At 33.9% G+C, this 19,747-nt stretch overlaps 1 protein-coding gene across 1 annotated transcript; it reads left to right on the top strand.

Moving 5' to 3' along the window:
• Positions 1 to 10,730: 10,730 nt before the first annotated feature.
• On the top strand, positions 10,731 to 11,675 carry LOC134377058 (olfactory receptor 5D14). Its single transcript, XM_063095677.1, has one exon. It carries the CDS (start codon positions 10,731 to 10,733, stop codon positions 11,673 to 11,675), a length of 945 nt encoding a protein of 314 aa, XP_062951747.1.
• The last annotated feature ends 8,072 nt before the right edge of the window (positions 11,676 to 19,747 follow it).

The following is a 19,747-nucleotide window of genomic DNA, read 5'->3' as shown; positions in this document are numbered from 1 at the left end:
TCACTCTGCTGATTGTTTTCTTTGCTGCGCAGAAGCTTTTTAGTTTTATATAGTACCATTTGCTTATAATTTATTTTGTTGCTTGTGCTTTTGGGCAAATGATCATAAAGTCTGTGCCCAGACCAAGTTCCTGTAGTATTTCTCCTATATTTTCTGTTAGTAATTTTAGAGTTTCAGGTCTTATACTTAAGTCTTTAATTCATTTTGAGTTGATTTTAGTATATGGTTAGAGGTGCATATCCAGTTTCATTCTTCTACAAATGGATATCCAATTTTCCCAGCACTACTTGTTAAAGAGGCAGTCTTTTCCTCAGTGTAGATTTGTGTTTCCTGTGTCCAATATCAGATTGTTGTAAGCCTGAGGAGTGATTTCTGGGTTATCAATTCTGCTCAACTGTTCTGAGTGTCTATTTTTATGCCAGTATCATGCTGTTTGGTTACTATAGCTTTGTAGTATAACTTGAAATCAGTAGTATTATGCCCCCAGCTTTATTTTATTTTATTTTATTTTATTTTTTGCTCAGGATTGCTTTGGCTATTCAGGGCCTTTTGTTGTTCCATAAGAAAGGTAAGATTGTTTTTTTCATTACTGTGAAGAATGTCATTGTTGCTTTAATGGGGATTGCTTTGAATCTGTTGATCACTTTGGATAGAACAGACATTTTTCACAATGTTAATTCTTCCAATCCAAGAGATTGGCATAACTTTCCATCTTTTTGTGTCTTCTCTCATTTCTTTAAATAGTGGTTTGTAATTTTTGTAGAGATCTTTCACCTCCTTGGTTAAATTGATCACTAGGTAGTACATATTTTTGTGACTTTTGTAAATGGGCTTACTTTCTTCATCTCTCTTTCTGTTAGTTCATTATTTGAGTACATAAATGCAATGGATTTGGGTGCATTTATTTTGTATCCTGCAACATTACTGAAATTATTAACCAGCTCTAGGAGTTTTTTGATAGAGTCTTCAGGTTTTTCTGTATCTAGTGTCATGTCATCTGCAAATAGGGACAGTTTGACTGCGTCTTTTCCAATTTGAATGCCCTTTATTTTTTTCTCTTGCCTGATTGCTATAGCTAGTACCTCCAGTACTGTGTTAAATAGAAGTGATGGGAGTTGGAATTCTTATCTTGTTCCTTTTCTAAGGAAAAAGCCCTCTGTTTTTCCCCATTCAAAATGATACTGGCTGTGGGCTTGTCACAGATGGCTTTTACTGTGTTGAGATACTTCCCTTCTATACTTAATTTGTTGAGTGTTTTTATTACAAAAAGATGTTGAATTCTGTAAAATGCTTTTTCAGGATCTATTGAGATAATCATATGTTTTTTGTCCTTGAATTTGTTTATGTGATGTACCACATGTATTGACGTTAGTATGTTGAAACATACTTGCATCCCTGAGATGAATCCCACTTGATCATGTAAAAATTTTTTAATGTGTTGCTGTATTCTGATTGCTAATATTTTGTTGAAGACATTTGCATCTATGTTCATCAAGTTTATTGACCTGTAATTTTCTTTTTTTGTTGTGTCTTTATCTGGTTTTGTTATCAGAGTTGTGCTAGCCTCATAGAATGAGTTTTGGAGAGTAGCTCATGTTTCAGTTGTTTTGGATAGTCTGAGGAGAAATGGTATCAACTCTTTAAAAGTTGGATAGAATTCAGCCCTAAAGCCACTCAGATGTGTAATTTTCTTTGTTCGAAGATTGCTGATTACTGCTTCAATCTCATTGCTTGTTATTGGTCTGTTCAGGTTTTCTCTGTCTTCTTAGGTAGTTTGTATGTGTCCAGAAACTTATCCATATCTTCCAGGTTTTCATATCTGTTGTCATATAATTGTTTATAATAGTCTCATGATTCTTCTTATTTCTGTGGGGTATTGGTTGTAATCTCTCCTTTTTCATTTCTGATTTCTGTTATGTGGGTCTTCTCTCTTCTTTTTTTGTGTTAACCTAGATAAGGGTTTTTCTATTTTATTTATCTTCTCAAAAAACCTACTTTTTGTTTCATTGATCTTTTTATTGTTTTTTTTTTTTCTCTCCATTTCACTTAGTTTTGCTCTGATCTTAATTATTTCTTTCCATCTACTACCTTTAGGATTGGATTTTTGTTATTTTTCTTTGTTTTTGAGGCACAGTGTTAGGTCATTTATTTGAAGTCTCTCCATTCTTTTGGTATAATCATTTATTGCTATAAATTAGCCTCTTAGAACTGCTTGGGCAGTATCCCACAGGTTTTGGTATGATGCATCTTTATTTTCATTAGTTTCAATAATTTTTTTGATTTCCTGGTTAATTTCTTCATGGACCCATGGGTCATTCAGGAACCTATTATTTAGTTTCCATGTATTTGTACAGTTTCCAGAGTTTTGCTTATTATTAATCTCCAGTGTTAATTCCTTGTGGTCTGAAAAGGTACATGGACTGATTTCAATTTTTTTTAAGTTTGCTGAGATGAGATTTGTGACCTAATATGTGGTCTAACCTGGAGAAAGTTCCATGAGTTGATAAGGAGATTTTATCCTTTAGTTGTTTGGTGAAATGCTGTGTATATATCTACCAAGTCCACTTGGTCTAAGGTATAGTTTAAATTCTGTATCTCTTTGTTAATTTGCTTCCTCAAAATCTGTCCATCCTGAGAAAGGGGTGTTCAGATCACCCACTATTAACATATTATGGCCTATTTCTTTCTTTAGGTCTAAGAGTGCTTGCCTTATATACCTGGGTGCTCCAGTATTGGGTGCATATATATTTAGATTGTTATGTCTTCTAGCTGGATAGATCTTTTATCATTGTATAGTGGCCTTCTTTGTCTCCTTTTTTCTGTTTTCTGTTTTAAAGTCTATTTTATCCAATATAAGAATAACTACTCCTGCTTGTTTTGGGTTTCCATTTGCATGGTGAATCCTTTTCCATTCCTTCACTTTTAGTCTCTGTGGGTCTCTACAGATGAGGTGAGTCTCTTGAAGACAGAACATAGTTGTGTCTAGCTTTATAATCCAGTCAGTCTGTCCGTGTATTTTGAATGGGGAGTTTAATCCGTTCACCTTTAGGGTAGTTATTTACATGTCTTGTTTAATTCATGTCATTTAATTGCTTTTTGTTTAGATGATTTAAGTATCTTTTGATCACTTCCCGTTTTCTTTCTCTTCTTCGATGTTAGTTGGAAATTTAAGGTGGCCCAGCTTACCTTCTTTTTCTTCCTCACTGGAATTTTTGTTTTCACATTGGGTTTTGCTCTTTCTTGTGTGTTTGTGATAGTGGTCATCACTATTCAGGTTCCAAATGAATGACCCTCTTGAGAATTTCTCACAGGGCTGGTCATGTTGTGGTGAACTCCCACAACTTTTATTTCTCTGGAAAATATACTATTTCTCCCTCATTTTTGAAGGAGAGTCTTGCTGGCTAAATAATTCTTCACTGTCAACTTGTTTTCCTTTAGTGATTTGAAAATATCATTCCACCTTCTTCTGGCCTGTAGGGTTTCATTTGAGAAGTCTGCTGTTAGTTTAATGGGAGCTCCCCTATAGGTGACTTGATGTTTTTCTCTTGCTGCTTTTAGAATTCTCTCTTTGTCTTTGAGATTTGCAAACTTAACCATAATGTGTGTTAGGGAGGATATTTTTGGATTAAATCTGTTTGGGGACCTTTGAGCTTCCTGGATCTAAATTTCTTTATCTCTCCCTACACTTAAGAATTTTTCTGTTACTAATTCCTTGAATAGGTTTTCAATACTTTCCCTTTCTCCTCCCCTACATAAAGTAGAAAATGTGAGACTTTCAAAAATTAGTAGACTTCCAAAATATTTTAGCATTCAATGCAATATTAAAAAATATATTTCTACAAAATTATGAGTTTTAATTCAAATGTCTCATTTACAAAGAAACCTTCTATGAAAATCTTACATTTTGTGAAAGTTACTTCCTACCCTCTAAAACTGATTTATGTGTTTTTGTAGTGATATATGATATATTTTTTTACAAAATGCATATGTAGTTATTATTTTTAATTAACACACAATAACTGTGCATATTTATGGATTTGCAATGATTAAATAAGGGTAGTTAGAAAACACATTGCCTCAAGGATTTATCATTTATTTGTGTTGGGAACATTCAAAATCCTCTCTTAAGCTATTTGAAAATATACAATAAATCGTTGTTAACTATAGTCACCTTACAGTGCTGCAGAACAGTAAAACTTATACTTCCTTTCTTGTTGTAATTTTCTATCTTTTAACCAGCCTCTCCCTCCCAACCCATTTTTATTCCCAGCCTCTAGTAACCAGTATCCTACTCTCCACTTGTGTGAGATTAACTTTTTTAGCTTCCTTTTAGGAGTGAGAACACGTGGTATTTATCTTTCTGTGTCTGGTTATTTCATTTAATGTAGTATCCTCAAATGACAGAACTTAATTCTTTTCTTTTTTATGGCTGAATAGTTTTCATTGTGTACATATACCACATTTTCTCTATTTATCTGTTAATGAACACTTAATTAGATTCCATATCTTGGGCTAATTATGCGGTGAATATGGGGATGCAGATATCTCTTAAATATACTATTTTTCATTCATTATGATAAATACCCAGTCGTGGGATTGCTTTATTATATGGTAGCTCTACTTTTTGTTTTTGAGGATTCTCCATCTTGTTCTCCTTAATGGCTGTACTAATTTACATTCCTACCAACATATATAAGATTCTCTTTCCTCTGTATCCTTGCTAGCTTTATTATTTTTTGTATCTTTTATAATAGTCGTTCTAAGTGGAGTGAAATTATATCTCATTGTAGTTTTGATTTGCATATCCCTGATGTTTAGTGATAGCATTTTTTTGTATCCTTGGCCATTTGTACGTCGTCTTTTGAAAAATGTCTGTTTAGATAATTTGCCCATTTTTGATCAGATTATTATTAGTAGTATTAGTATTAGTATTAATATTTAGTTTTGAGCTGTTTGAGTTGCCTGTATATTCTGAATATTAATCCTTTGTTGGATGAATAGTTCCCAAGTGTTTTCTTCTGCTCTGCATGAGTTCTGTACAATCTGTTATTTCTTTCCTTTGTTAAGGAGAAGCTTTTTATTTTTATATAATCCCATTTGTCTATTTTTGCCTTTGTTGCCTGTGCTTTTGGGGTCTAATCTATAAAATCTTAGCCCAAAACAATATCCTCAGGAATTTGTCACATGTTTTATTCTAGTTGTTTCACAGTTACAGGTTTTAATTTTAAGTTTTTACTCTATTTGGTGTCAATTTCTGTATATGGTGAGAGAAGTGGATCTAATTTCATTCTTCTGCTTATGAATCTCCTGTTTTTCCAGGATCATTTATTGAAGAGACTGTCTTTTCCTCAATGTATATTCTCCATACCTTTGTCAAAAAAAAAAAAATTAACTTCAAACTAGTGGATTTATTTCTGTGTTCTTTTTTTCTGTTCTGTTCCTCTATGTGTTTGTTTTTATGCCAGTACCACGCTGTGTTAGTTACTATGTTTTGTAGTTTATTTTCATGTCAGATAGTGTGATGCCACTTGTTTTACTCTTTCTTCTCAGCATTGCTTTGGCTATTTGGAGTCTTTTGTGGTTACCTCCAATACAAATTTCAGCATTTTTCTACTCTATTTCTGTGAAGACTGTCATTGACATTTTGATAGATACTGTTGAATCTGTAGATTGCTCATTTCAACTATATTAATTCTTTCAATCCATGAACATGAGATGTCTTTCCAAGTCTTTGTTGTCCTCTTCTCTTTCTTTGATCAGTATTTTATAGTTTTCTTTCTGGAATCTTTCAACTTCTTGGCTAAATTTATTCCATGGTGTTTTATTTTTTTGTGGCTATTTAAATAGGGTTTTTTCTTGATTTCTTTTTCAGCTAGTTTCTTGTTAGTGTGCAGAAATGCTATTGACTTTTGCATGTTTATTTTGTACCCTACAACTTTACTGAATTCTTTTACCAGTTTTAAAGAGGGTTTTTTTGGTGGAATCTTCAGAATTTTCTATATATAAGGCCATATCACCTTCAAACAATGACAAATTGATTATCTCCTTCCTAATATGGATGCCCTTTATTTTATTCCCTGGCCTAATGAGTACAGCTAGAACTTCTGGTTTTATGTTGAACGAGTGATGAATACTGGCATACTTGACTTGATCCAGTTCTTAGAGAAAACATATTCAAGTTTTCTCTGTTCAGTATAATATAAGCTGAGGGTTTGTTAATTATAGTCATTATGGTATTGAGGTATGTTTCTTGTATGCCTAATTTGTTGAATGTTTTTTATCATGAAGCATTGTTAATTTTTTCAGATGCTTTTCCTGCTTTTTCTGATATGATTAAATGCATTTTGTTTTTCATTCTGTTGATATGATACATCACATATAATGTTTATTGATTTGCATAGGTTGAACCATCCCTGAATAAATCTTACTGGATCATGGGGTGTGTTGTTGGATTTGAATTCTACTGGTGTGTTAAGGGGTTTTCATCTATGCTTATCAGGGATATTTGCTTATAGTTTTCTTTTCTTTTCTTTTTTTGCATTTTACATTTTTAAAATTTGTTTCAATAATTTTCTAAAATTTTCATCTCAATTTCTTCATTGACTCATTACCATATTTTTCTATTTCCATATATTTGTGCAGTTTTTAATGATCCTCTTATTATTGATTTCTACTTTTATTTCATTGTGGTGTTCTGAAAAGATACTTTTGATATGATTTTGATTGTTTAAAATTTGGTGAGGCTTGTCTTGTGCCCTAACATATGATTTTCCCTCGAGAATTTTACACATGCTCAAACGAAGAATGTGTATTCTGTAACTTTAAGATGAAATGTTCTGTAAGTGTCCTCTAGGTCCATTTGAAGGACAAATTAGTATAAGACCTTGTTTGTTGATTTTCTAACTAACTAATCTGTCTAATGCTGAGAATGGTGTGTTGAATTTCCCAACTATTTTGTGTTGGGGGGGTTCTCTCTCTCCCTCTACATCAAATAAAATGTGCTGTATATCTGACTGTTCCAGTTTTGGATCCATATATATGTATTATTGTTAAATCCTTTTGCTGAATTAATCCCTTTGTCATTACATAATGAAGGCATTTGTCTCTCTATACATTTCTTTCTGCAGTCTTTTTTACCTAATACATGTATAACTAATACTGCTCATTTTTAGAGTTTGTTCCCATGGAATATGTTTTTCCATCACTTCACTTTGAATCTTTGTGTGTCTTTACAGATGAGATGAGTTTCTTGTAGGGATTATATAGGTGGGTATTATCTTTTAATCCATTCCGCAAGTGTTTATGTTTTCATTAAGGAATTTAAACCATTTATATTTAAGGTTATGATTGATATGTGAGGATTACTCCTATTATTTCGTTTATTGTTTTCTGATAGTTTTTGTATATCCTTTGTTCCTTTCTTCTTCTCTTGTTTATCTTTGTGGTAGGGTAGTTTTCTACAGTGAAAAGTTTGGATTAATTTTTCTTTCTCATTTGTGTATGTGCTCCATGAGTGAGTTTTATGCTTTTGTGTGTTATCATGCTGTGGACATGAGGTGGGTGGCTCCCAAGCCCTGAGCAGTGTGTGTTTGTTGATGAGCATGGTCCTGGGGGAAGCCCAATCACTGCACTGGTACACCTGCAACTTGGGTATGTGGTGGTGCTGTGTTGACTCCTGTGCAAGAGTCATGACTGTATCACTGGGTTGAGATGGGTTCATGTCTTTGCAGGATTCTGGTGGGTACAGTGGAATAATGGAGATGCATGGAGTTATTGGGAACCAGGGCAGGATGCTGTCTCAAAGTAGATACCCTCTCAAAATGATACTATGATTTAGCATTCTGGGTCCAGGTGTTTGTGTGGGACCTGATGTGAGTTCCCTGTCTCATACAATAACAGTCCTACTTGAGCTCATTCATGTTGATGCAATGACTTAGCAATTCTGCCAATATTAAAGCTTCCAAGATGATACCACTTTTTTCTTAAGTGACTTGGTGCTGACTGTCACCTGCGGTGCTGCAATATTTTCCCAAGAATTCTCTCATCCTCTAGTAGGGTACAATGTCTTCCTTGTGTGCTGATCTCAGAGCAACATTTGAAGACAGTAAAAGTAAAAGCCATAAGTCATCTTAGTGCCTCAACTCCAGAATCCACACATCACTTCCACCATATTTTCTAGGTCAAGCAAGTCACAATTCCAACTTAATGGATCCAACACTTCACCCCTTGTGAAAGCATCACTCCCTTGGGAGACAAGACTTCTAAAGTACTAGAGCTCAAGTTTTCACTTATGGTAAGCTAAGATTTTGTTAGTGCACCACTAAGGAAGGGTGACAGGTAGAAGAGCCACACCCGTTTGTACTTTATACCCATACATTCTGGTACTCATAAAAATAATTCATGGAGAAACCGTGCTGTATATTTGTTCCAGAATTAGAGCATATAACACCTTCTGGAGAATATTACTCCATCTGTGTAAAGTATTGCCACAGAGACCATGTCATAAGTTTCAAAAGGTGATCCCAATATTCCAAGAACACTTTTTGAATTTCTAAGTATTGGAAGAATTTTTTTTCACCACTGCATTACAGGGATTCCCCAGAGTAGGATTATAGTGCTACAGCTAGACACTATTTGGGGGGGCCATCAAAAAATGGAAAACAATCTGAAAATAAGGTCTCAGTGCTTTCATCCATATGTAAGTTGTTTTAGGAAATACCCCATAAGGCTACAAGTTCAGGCTGAGAAGCATGAAGCAATAAGGAAAGAGGATGAACTATGGGCATTTGTAATTGCTCGTAAGATTTATTTGTGTCTTCTTATGGGAAGTGTAGGTTGAATGGTAACATAGTGGCTTATTTCCAATCATCCAGTTTCTACTGAGGTCCATTTAAAAGTCAGAAACTCTTGGGCCGAGCCCGTGGCACACTCGGGAGAGTGCGGCGCTGGGAGTGCGGCGACGCTCCCGCCGCGGGCTCGGATCCTATATAGGAATGGCCTGTGCACTCACTGGCTGAGTGCTGGTCATGAAAAAGACAATAAATAAATAAATAAATAAATAAAAGTCAGAAACTTTTCTCAGTTGGTAAAGAGCTGTCTGCAGAGGAAGTTATTTATTTGCTTTAAAATCCCAAAGGTCTAAACTGTAATTCACTGTAGGGGCATAATGTAAGTTCTAAACAACCCATATTTGCAAATACACTTCAAGACCAATCAAAAGTACTGAGTCATATGTCCCTAACAGCACAGTTTGCATGGCAGACAGGACTTTTATATAGATTTCACTCTTCTTGGAAGCCAATCAAAAAGGACATTTTGGGGGGAAATTCTGTGAATAAGCAAGTGTCTTAAAACTACTATATGTAACCTCCAAAATTCAAAGAGGATCACTAAATTTCAGAGTAGACAAGGCAGTATTTGATTTTATTCCAGTTTTGTTAATTGCAGAGGGCATTTTAATTATGTGCAAACAAAGCACAATAGTCAACTTTATGCAACATTTTTTCTGTGTAATTTCAAGGGGAGTCTAGTTATTATACATGTACAAGAGACCTAGCATTTGCCTTAATTACCTGTTTTGGTGCCTCTGAGGAATTAGTTGCTTGTGAATCTCCAGAGCTTGACTCCCCGGAGCTATGGACTTAGATGTAAAAGAGTCGGTGCTCCTGTTAGACTGAGTTAACAGAGAACCAGCAGGGTGGTGGCCTGTTTCTCTGTAGCAGGTAAGTTTACTCAGGTTTTCTATGAGATGTACAATAGTGTTTTCCTGATATGGTCTTTGAATTATTTTTTATTGTTATGTCATTGTAAATGTCATCCAATTCTTAACCTAATTGAAGAAAGAAGTTAACACTCGTGGAAATACTTGGATTCAGGTGTACTGGCAACCATTTCATAAAGAAGAGCATATGATTGCTACCTGGAAATGGACATTTACTCATATTGTCTTTATATGCACTTTACATTGTTAAATAAACTATTACCAGAAAGAAAACTAGTTAATCTTGAGAGATATCTTACCTGATATGTCTTTGGACACTTACAAGATATCTATGTGATTCTAGATTGTAGTAATATCTATCCCTTAGACCATAATCCCTAAAAAAAGTGCCCTGTCCACTCAGGTCAAAAGTAAGCCATGTACTCCTCAAACCCTCAGCCACTAAGACATTCTATGAGAGAAGTTGTATTTTACAGAATAAAAGTTGGAAAAATGGGATTTCTATGCCTTTTTCTATATTTCTCTTATAATGTATTTTATACTTATATTTGAAACATGTTATCTTAAACATTTTAGTTGATTTGTTTAATCAGTATATAGGCAAAATCCAGTAGCAATGTTGTTTTCCGAGTTGAATACTTCACACTATTTTTCAGATAATCTTCACTAGTGTATGTATTTATGCACATGCTGTGTATCAGTTATGTGCATACTACGACAGTAGCTAATGTGTGGAAGCACACACTGCAATGTAATAAGTATTTTTTATAGAAACACAGAGTGCAATGGAAATGCAAAGACATTTCAAAGACTCAGCACTGTTTGGTATATACGAAGCAGCTATCTGCATAAGGCAAGTTCTTCATGGAGAAAACTAGGACCAATATTCTTCATTCTCATTTAATTTCCTGTACCATACAAAGTCATGAATAAATTTCACACATCCCCATAAATCTTCTCTTTGGCAGGGACAACTCTTTGCAACCACACCATTGCATTAAAAAGAATTATGGTGAGGGCAGCAAGGAATCTGAGTGTGGAGACAACCTTTGCCCTCTTAGGTTTCACAGATTACCCAGAACTTCAGATTCCTCTTTTCCTTGTGTTTCTGATCATGTATGTTATCACTGTGGTAGGAAACGTTGGAATGATAGTCCTCATCAAAATTGACCCCAAGCTCCACACCCCCATGTACTTCTTCCTCAGTCATCTTTCTTTTGTTGATTTGTGTTACTCTTCCATCATTACTCCCAAACTGCTTGAGAACCTGGTCATGGTGGATCAAAGCATCTTCTACTTGAGCTGCATGTTGCAGTATTTCCTCTCCTGCACAGCTGTGGTGACCGAGTCCTTCCTGCTGGCAGTGATGGCCTATGATCGCTTTGTGGCCATCTGTAATCCTCTGCTTTACACAGTGGCAATGCCACAGAGGCTCTGTGACCTCCTGGTGGCAAGGTCATATCTTTGGGGTATGACTGGCCCCTTGGTACTCCTTTGCTATGCTCTCCATCTAAACTTTTCTGGACACAATGTGATCAACCACTTTTTCTGTGAGTACACTGCTCTCATAGCTGTGTCGAGCTCTGATGTTCACATACCCCACCTGCTGCTTTTTGCCTTCGCCACCTTCAATGAGGTGAGTACACTGCTGGTCATCCTCATGTCCTACGTTTTCATTCTTGTGACTGTATTAAAAATCCAATCCACCAGCGGGCGTCGAAAAGCCTTCTCCACCTGTGCCTCCCACCTGACCGTCATCACCATCTTCCACGGGACCATCCTTTCCCTTTACTGTGTGCCCAATTCCAAAAACTCTCAACAAACGGTCAAAGTGGCCTCCATATTTTACACAGTTGTCAATCCCATGCTGAACCCTCTGATCTACAGTCTAAGGAATAAAGATGTAAAGGATGCCTTCAGGAAATTAATGCACAGAAAAGTTCCATTTCATTGATCCAATCTGCAAAGATGTTTCAGTCTCAATGAAAACCTGGAACAGAGTCTAAAATGTTTCTAAAACTTACAGATGTATTTGTATGAGGTTTTCATAGATGATTGTGTTGCATGAAATTTAAACCCCTTGAAGTTCTCAAGGAAGACAATTCTGAGATGAATTCCACAGGATTTGCATCCATTAAATGTTATTTTTTCCAATTCTCGAACACAAACACAAAAATATTACAAAGCACAATAGATTACTCAAAGCGGAGAATAAAGTGACTGAGAGAATGCTGTTATTTTTCCATTGAACAGACTTTTCTGATCTAATGTGTACACAAATGAGTACCTTGCCTTTAAAGTTGTTTTTGTTGTGTGTCACTGAAGCACTGTGTCTTTGTTGGCAGATACAGGTGGATATGCTATGCAATGAAAGGGCTGTAATTATTTTCTGACATCTGCATCTCTTAGATTTTGTGATTTCTATAAGTAGAAAGCCTTGCACTTGAAATAGCTCATGTTGAGAAGTAATTAAGACAAGTATAATTATATCTGCTACACATATGATGACGGAGATGTTAGAAGGGATAGCCAGGAAATGACTAAAATGACTGATTTAAGACAGACTTAACTGTTTTCATTCCAAATCTAGTGCATTTTCTCCACAATGCTGCTGCAGAAATAAGTATAAGAGGTCATACTGTCCTTCAGAAAGGACAGTTCCTGGAGTCATTTCAATATTCCTACATCGTGCTTTTATATTATTACTCAACACTTGGATTCTCAGTATTATCAGGTCTCTACCCCTCTCCAAGTTGTCATCCAGTCTAATTGATATAGAATTTATGTGGATACTGTGGAAAAAGATTTCAAAACTTATTTGTTAATGTTTATGTAAATGATTAAACAAACAAAATATCTGGTAACAAACACCCCAGAAATTAAAGCAAAAATTGAATAAGAATCTAACCATACAGAATGTAAAACAAATTACTAAGTTTCTGTTATTAAAATGTGTGATATAGGGACAAATAGACAACCATATATGAAAAAAGTAAAAAAAAATATGTATTTGTTTTTCATACAGCAAAACAGTGTTCTAAAAGCAGGTTTAAATGAAGGTTACATGACTATAAAAAAACTATACTAGTTTGATATAATCCAGAAATAAACAAATGAACAATAAGAGAGATAGAGAGAAAGAAAGAAACAACAATCACAGTGGTACATTGAACTTCTAGAAAACTAGAGGTGGAAAAGGGGAAGGGAGAGAGAGAGGCAGCGGGGCTAATGAGGAACTGATCAACAGACACAAGAATGACTGTGCGTTGTAATGATGAATAAGTTAACTATACTGATCTAACCACCATACATTTTACACAATTATTGAAAATCAATGTTATACCCCACATGTATGCATAACAAAAGATAATTAAACAAAACGTTTTTGCAAAAACTACAGATAAGAATTTAAAATGACAAGTGAAAAACTGAGGAATAGTTCCCGGCTTTTGTCACATATAGTAGAGGTCAAAATGACAGTAGTATAGAAAAATATGCATGGGATATAATTACGTATGCTAGTAAATGGAATACCAATAGCCTGGAACATCTGAAGAGTTGTTCAGCCTGACCCCGAATAGCAGAAACACTAATTAAAACTGCTTTGAAATATCATTTCTCATCCTTTGGTGTGGCAGAAATCTACAAATTTATTATGCATCCTGTAAGGGAAGCTGTGGGGAAACAGCATTTCTATACATTTTGAGCAGGAATATAACAAGTTATAATACCTACCATAAGAGATTAGGAGTACTAGTGACATTACATATCCTACGTATCCTCATTCAAAGCATTCACAGTTCTAAGAATCTATCTCAAAGGTATAGTAGCAAAAATATGAAAAAACAACAGAAGCATAAGAAACATTTATAATAACAACAGAGTGTTTAAAGTGTAATATGAAGGTGATTGAATAAACTATGGGTCCAAACATGGAAGTACACAACTACAAAAATAGAAAAAGGAAGGAAAATAAATATTGCTATAGATTGTCTCCCAGAATATTTTTAAGTGAATAAAGACAAGACTTAGAAAACATTTTTATAGTATGATAAAAATTCATGAAAGAAGAGACAAAAGTAAACCAAAAACTAATAAAGGTAAGAAGAAATGAAATAGAACTTAAAATTAATAATAATGAAATAATTATTTAAATGTGATTGAAACCAAGGTTGTCAGCATATGAAAAAAGGGTTAAAGTTCTATATTAATGGAAGGTAATTTTTTATCTTAATTACTATTAAAAATTCAGTTTGATATAATATTTTTCTCTGAAACAATTACCACTAAAATTTATAACTCAGTAACAATAAACATTCCTGTTCTTGAAATGTTCTTTAAAAGAAAACCTTATGCCCTTCAAACAGAACTAGGGCTTCTTGGAGAAATGGCAAATTTGATGTTTAAGACTGAAAAATATACAAGATTAGCTTTGGGAAGTTTAATTTTCACAAAAGCTAGAATGTTATCAGCAACCAGTCAAATCATCTAAAATAGGCCTAGGAGGCAATTTGCACTGGCACCCACTGGTTTATGGTTAGAATATCTTAACATAATAATGAATATTGACTGCAATTATTTTAAGTCATCAAATAGGTTTAAATCTAGACTATGAAAAATAAAATAATAATAAACCATTGGCTACTATTAAAGATTGCTTGGCTATTAACTCAGTAGTCTGAACATTGTAAATGAAAGGAAACACATACTTGTTTTATCTTTCCTCTATGAATTGTATTTCAGGGTCACCTAACAGTTAAAGAGAGGAAGTTCTGATGAAATAATATCAGGAAAAATAATAAAATAGAAAATCATAATTTTAGAACTTCTAATTTTTTAAAAAAGGGATCAAGGTGGTGATTTAGGTGGGTATTAAAATCACTGAGTGAAAACTTAGTGGGTAATTTTAAAACAAAATAACCTAGCTCTTGTATGGGGAGTTTAATCCATTTATATTTAATGGTTTTATTGAAAGGTACTGTCTTGCTCCTGGCATTTTATTAATTTTTGTTTGGATATTTAAAGTATCTTTGTTCCTTTGTTCACTTTAAGTGGTTTGTCTTTCAATTTTGTTGTTTCTTTGAGGTGATAACATATAGTTTCTTTCTCTTTCTCTTTTGCATTTTTGTTCTACCAGTGGGTTTTGCTCTTCCTTGTGTATTCATGGTAGTGATTATCATTTTGGGGGTTCCAGATTCAGGACTCCATTGAGGAGATATTTTAGTGATGGTCATGGAGTGCTGTACTTCCACAGTTTATGTCTGAGAAATACACTATTTCTCCTTCATTTCTGAAAGATATCCTTGCTGGGTATAATATTCTTGGCTGGCATTTTTTTTTTCTTTTAGTATTTTGAAAATAATGTTCCATTCTCTTCTGACAGTAGAGTTTCTGTTGAGAAGTCTGATGTTAGTCTGCTATTACTCCTTTATAGGTCATTTGGTACTTTTCTGTTGGTGTTTTTAAGATTCTCTCCTTGTATTTGAGCTTTGTCAATTAGACTATCCTGTGTCTCAAGGGAGACATTTTTGGATTGAATCTGTGTGTTTATCCTTGAGTCTCCTGGATGTGAATGATCATATATCTCTCTGTACCTTGGAAGTTTCCCACTGATATTTCACTGAAAAAGCTTTTAATATATATTTTTTTCATTTCTCCTCCCCTTGTGGAACAGCCATGATTTGGAGGTAGAACTGCCATATGATCCTGAAATTGCACTGTTCAGTATATACTCAAAGGAATGGAAATCATCATGTCAAAGAGATACCTATTCTCCCATGTTTGTTGCAGTTCTATTTTCAATAGTCAAGAGTTGGAACCAACCTAAACTTCCAGTGATGGATGACTAAATACAAAAATGGGGTATATATACATAATAGAATAGTACTCTGCTATAAAATAAGAATGAAGTTCTGCCATTTGCACCAACATGGATGAACTTAGAGAAAATTATCTTAACTGAGATAAGCCTGGCAAAGAAAGGGAAATAACACATTTCCTCATTCATAAGTGAAAAATAAGAAAAAATGAAAGAAAGAAAGAGCAATCATAATAATTCATTGAATTTTTTAAAGAAAAGAACAGAACTGAGTCCACTAAAGGTGGTAAAAAGTGAGGGAAGAGAGGCTTAGTGAGAAATGGGTAAAGTCGTGTTAGAAATGATAACATTGTGTAATGATGAGTGTACTATTTATCCTGATTTGAGTATAACATATTGCACATAGGTGTTGACATTCAATGCTATACCCCACAGATGTGTACAATCAATTGTGTTTCAATAAATAAATAAATAAGTCAAATCATTAACCTGACACTACTCCATCCAAAGATCATAATGAACATCCATGAAAGGTGAAAACCCAGTTAACATGTGCCCTGCAATGGGATGCAACTGGCCGTAGTTCGAAGCAGCTATGAAAAATTATGTACTAAAAGAAACTAAAATAATGAAGCTGAACTTATAAACACTCTTGTTCTGAAAATAACCTTAAAAGAATTGGTGCAGAAACAACTTAAATGACACCAGATGAAGATATAAGCCAAATACAGAACCAGCAGCATTCTACAAATGGTCCATTTTTTTCTTCAAAAATTACCTGAACACATACACAGATGCTTTCACACACAGAACAGTTAGACAATAAAGAAACTTTATTATAACAACCAAATTTGTTTGAATCTTGATTCAAACTAACAGGAAAAAAGATGTGTTTGAGACAATTTGGGAAATTTAAACATGGCCTTGGTATTGAGTGATTTTAAGAGTATATTGGTTTTGTCAGGTGCAATTTTGGCATAGGTGTTTAATCAATTATTTATTTTATGAATAGTTACACTATTTTCATAAACTATTAGTGAGAGTTCTCTTAAGAAGTGGAATGATAGAGAAGTATAATATACATAAAATATGATCATGTTTTAAATGACTCAGACTTATAGGATTGGATGTCAGGAAATGATTGTTGCTACAATTGTCCTAACCCGTCAAGACAAAATGTTTTCCACATAGTTTTGTTTTCCAGGCTGCACACAGGAAGCCTAGGACAACAAATTCATTTGGGTAAAGGAAAATGTTTGTGTCTCAAGAAGTTCTTGCAGTTACTTGTTTTGAGACATTCAATGTTGGTTCAAGTATTTTTGTTTTGTTTTTGTTCTTTGTTTCCTTGTAAGTCTCCAAATGACTAAAAAGTTTACAATAACGTTGATAAAACTGTTTACATTTTATCATCCCAGGTTATTTTTGCAGACCTAAAATTATGTATCAATAATTTCTTAGTGAATGTGGTCTACAAGAGCTCTCTACTAATGCTATCCTTATTCCATTACTGTTCTGAAAGATGCCAACTAAGTGACATAAATACAGCTTTAAAATATATGCACAGACATACCGAAGCAGATTTCCTTCTTTTTATTTCTATCATATCTAATGTCATCCTGCATGTTAGATCCATGTTAGATTTTGGTAGAGATCTGGAAAGTGCAGAACTTCACCACATACTGCAGAGCTGTTGAGATTCATTCAAAAGCAACCATCTATTTGGAAATAAGTTGTATTTACACTTACCTTTTCCTCAAACTGAACACTCTTTCCCCATTTATTTGAATAACTAATTATCTCATTTCACAATGGGCCATGCTCAAATAGCACCTCACTGTGGCCTTCCTTGACGTCGCTACTTAAAATGAAACCTCGAGTTGTATCTAATTTTTGGCATCTATCATTACTGGCAAACTATTTCATATTTATTTGATTTTTAATCATCTTTGAAATATAAATTTATAGAAAAAGAGACATTCTCTTTCTTGTCCCCCATTACCTAATTTAATAACTGTCCCAGAGTAGCCTTTCATAAATATTTGTTAAAGAAAAATGAATAAATACATGAGTAATTATGTACTGTTATTATACACTCAAATTTATTTTTCTGGTTCCTGTACCAGAAAGCAATGTTAACAAAAAAGTACCAATTTTAATTATGATTAATGAATACATAATCTTCAAATAGTCCATGCTTACTGATGTTTTTCACTACAGAAGTATTATATACCCTTCAAACAAAAAGTTTTAATGTGATTTATTTCTGTGTTATTCACAGATCAATAGCCTAACCTTGGATATAAGTTGTTAGGAAAGATGTTTTCTTAGTGAATAATAATTTGATAAACTTTGGTGAAGCTACTTTTAAGATTTTATAAAGAAAAATATTTGAGATACTGGTTTACATTTACAAGATATTTCACCATGCTCTACTTGATTTTGATAATTAAAAATTTCTATTTTAATGAACCGCAATAGTTATAGGAAATCCAGTAGAATGAAGATTTGTTTTTAGTTTAGTTTTGATTGTCTATTGTTTAATTTGAATTGACAAATTATAAATGTACATATTTACTTTAAATAATCACTTATAAAAACAACCAAACGTCCCTTGTGTGTATAATCTATATTGTCTCTGCTTTCTAATTTCCCATATTTCAGGTAGAATTGGCTCAATTCCCAGCTACAAGGAAAGTCATATTTATCATTCAATAAATATTCATGTTATACTTACTTTGTGCCAGTTACTGATCTAGGGATTTGGAACATATCAGAGATCAAAACAGTGAAAAATCCCTGTGGTCCTGAAAGTTTTATTCTAGGACAGGAATCAAACAATATATAAAAATGAATAAGAATTTTTAAAATGTTTTAACCATGTTAATTATTTTAAACACTAAAGTTGAGTAGTAGGGTAACTCTTGCAGTACTATAGTGTGTTCATGGAAGATTTCACTGAAAAGAAACATTTGGAAAAAATCTTTAGGGAAAGAATTCCAGTTAGAGAAAGACCTCATAGAAAAGAACAAAAGGAATAGCAAGATGGTCGGAATAGCTAAAGGAGACAGTAGGGAAAATGACTAATACTTAGACCGAGATTTAACAGGGATTAGACCATTCATCCATTGAATGTTTACTTTTTAAATACTTTTGCCTTAACTCTTAATGGGTCATGATGACCTGAGAGCTGGATCTTCACACTTCTTCAGTATGTTCAGAGTGTGTGGTATGGAGGAAGAGGGTTATGCCTGGCAAATAATAGCCACTCAAGCAGTATTTCAAAATAGTGAATCTTATAATCACATATATTTTTATAATTGTAGGAGGGTGTGGGGGTGATCAGACGGCTGGCAAATGTGACTTTAAAATATAAATTGTTTCATTTGAAATACCCCTAATGCTGCTATATATATATATATTTTTTTTCTTCCAGGGTTTCAGGTATATAAGAATTACCTCAGATAAAAGTGATTAATTTTAATGGTGTATTTGTGACCTCAAGAGAATGGGGCAATAGATAGTCTCTAGGGTTCATGTCTGCAAGGTTGTAACTATAGATATGAGAACACATGCATCACTCCCAAACAGGAGAAGTTCTACATTTTCCATCAGCAGGTTTGTGTTAAGATTCTAAAGACAGATTGATATTAATTTCCTCCTAGAGAACAACTTGGGAGGAAGGAAACTTACCTTTTAGAGATAGTTCTTGAGAAATATACGTGAGTGTGTAAGGAGCAGAAAGTGCACTTTCTGAGAACTTTTTATTAGACGGCCTGGCTCAGCTAAACATCTCAACAACAGTCTTTGGAAAACAGGTACCTGAGGTGGGGGAATAGATGAGCTCTGAGGATTTGAGAGAAGGGTATTGTCTTGCTTCTGTTGATTGTTGGAGGAGTAGTCAAGATAGAATACAGAGTTACTTTGTAAAATGAAATAAACAAGGATTCAATAGACTTTGTAGTAAAAAAAATTAAATAATTAAAAGAGACCAGCTTTAGTTAAGATCATAAAACAGGAAACACCTGTGATCCCTGAGAACATTAAAACACCCAAACTGTAAAGAATAAACAAAGAAACGACAGAACAGGTTTTAGCTATCACACCTACTGGATTCAAAAATATAGAGACCTTTACCAGCAATGAAATAATAACATATGGGATACAAGATCCACTACAATAAATATAAAATTTCTTTAAAATAAAATTTT

Source organism: Cynocephalus volans, chromosome 4 (assembly GCF_027409185.1).
Source record: "Cynocephalus volans isolate mCynVol1 chromosome 4, mCynVol1.pri, whole genome shotgun sequence".
Classification (NCBI taxonomy): Eukaryota; Metazoa; Chordata; class Mammalia; order Dermoptera; family Cynocephalidae; genus Cynocephalus; species Cynocephalus volans.
The sequence above is the reverse complement of the archived record's forward strand: the minus strand, read 5'-3'. Positions and strand labels throughout refer to the sequence as shown.

Excerpts from the sequence above, each read along its gene's own strand:
- LOC134377058 (XM_063095677.1), top strand. The coding sequence starts at position 10,731 with ATGGTGAGGGCAGCAAGGAATCTGAGTGTGGAGACAACCTTTGCCCTC.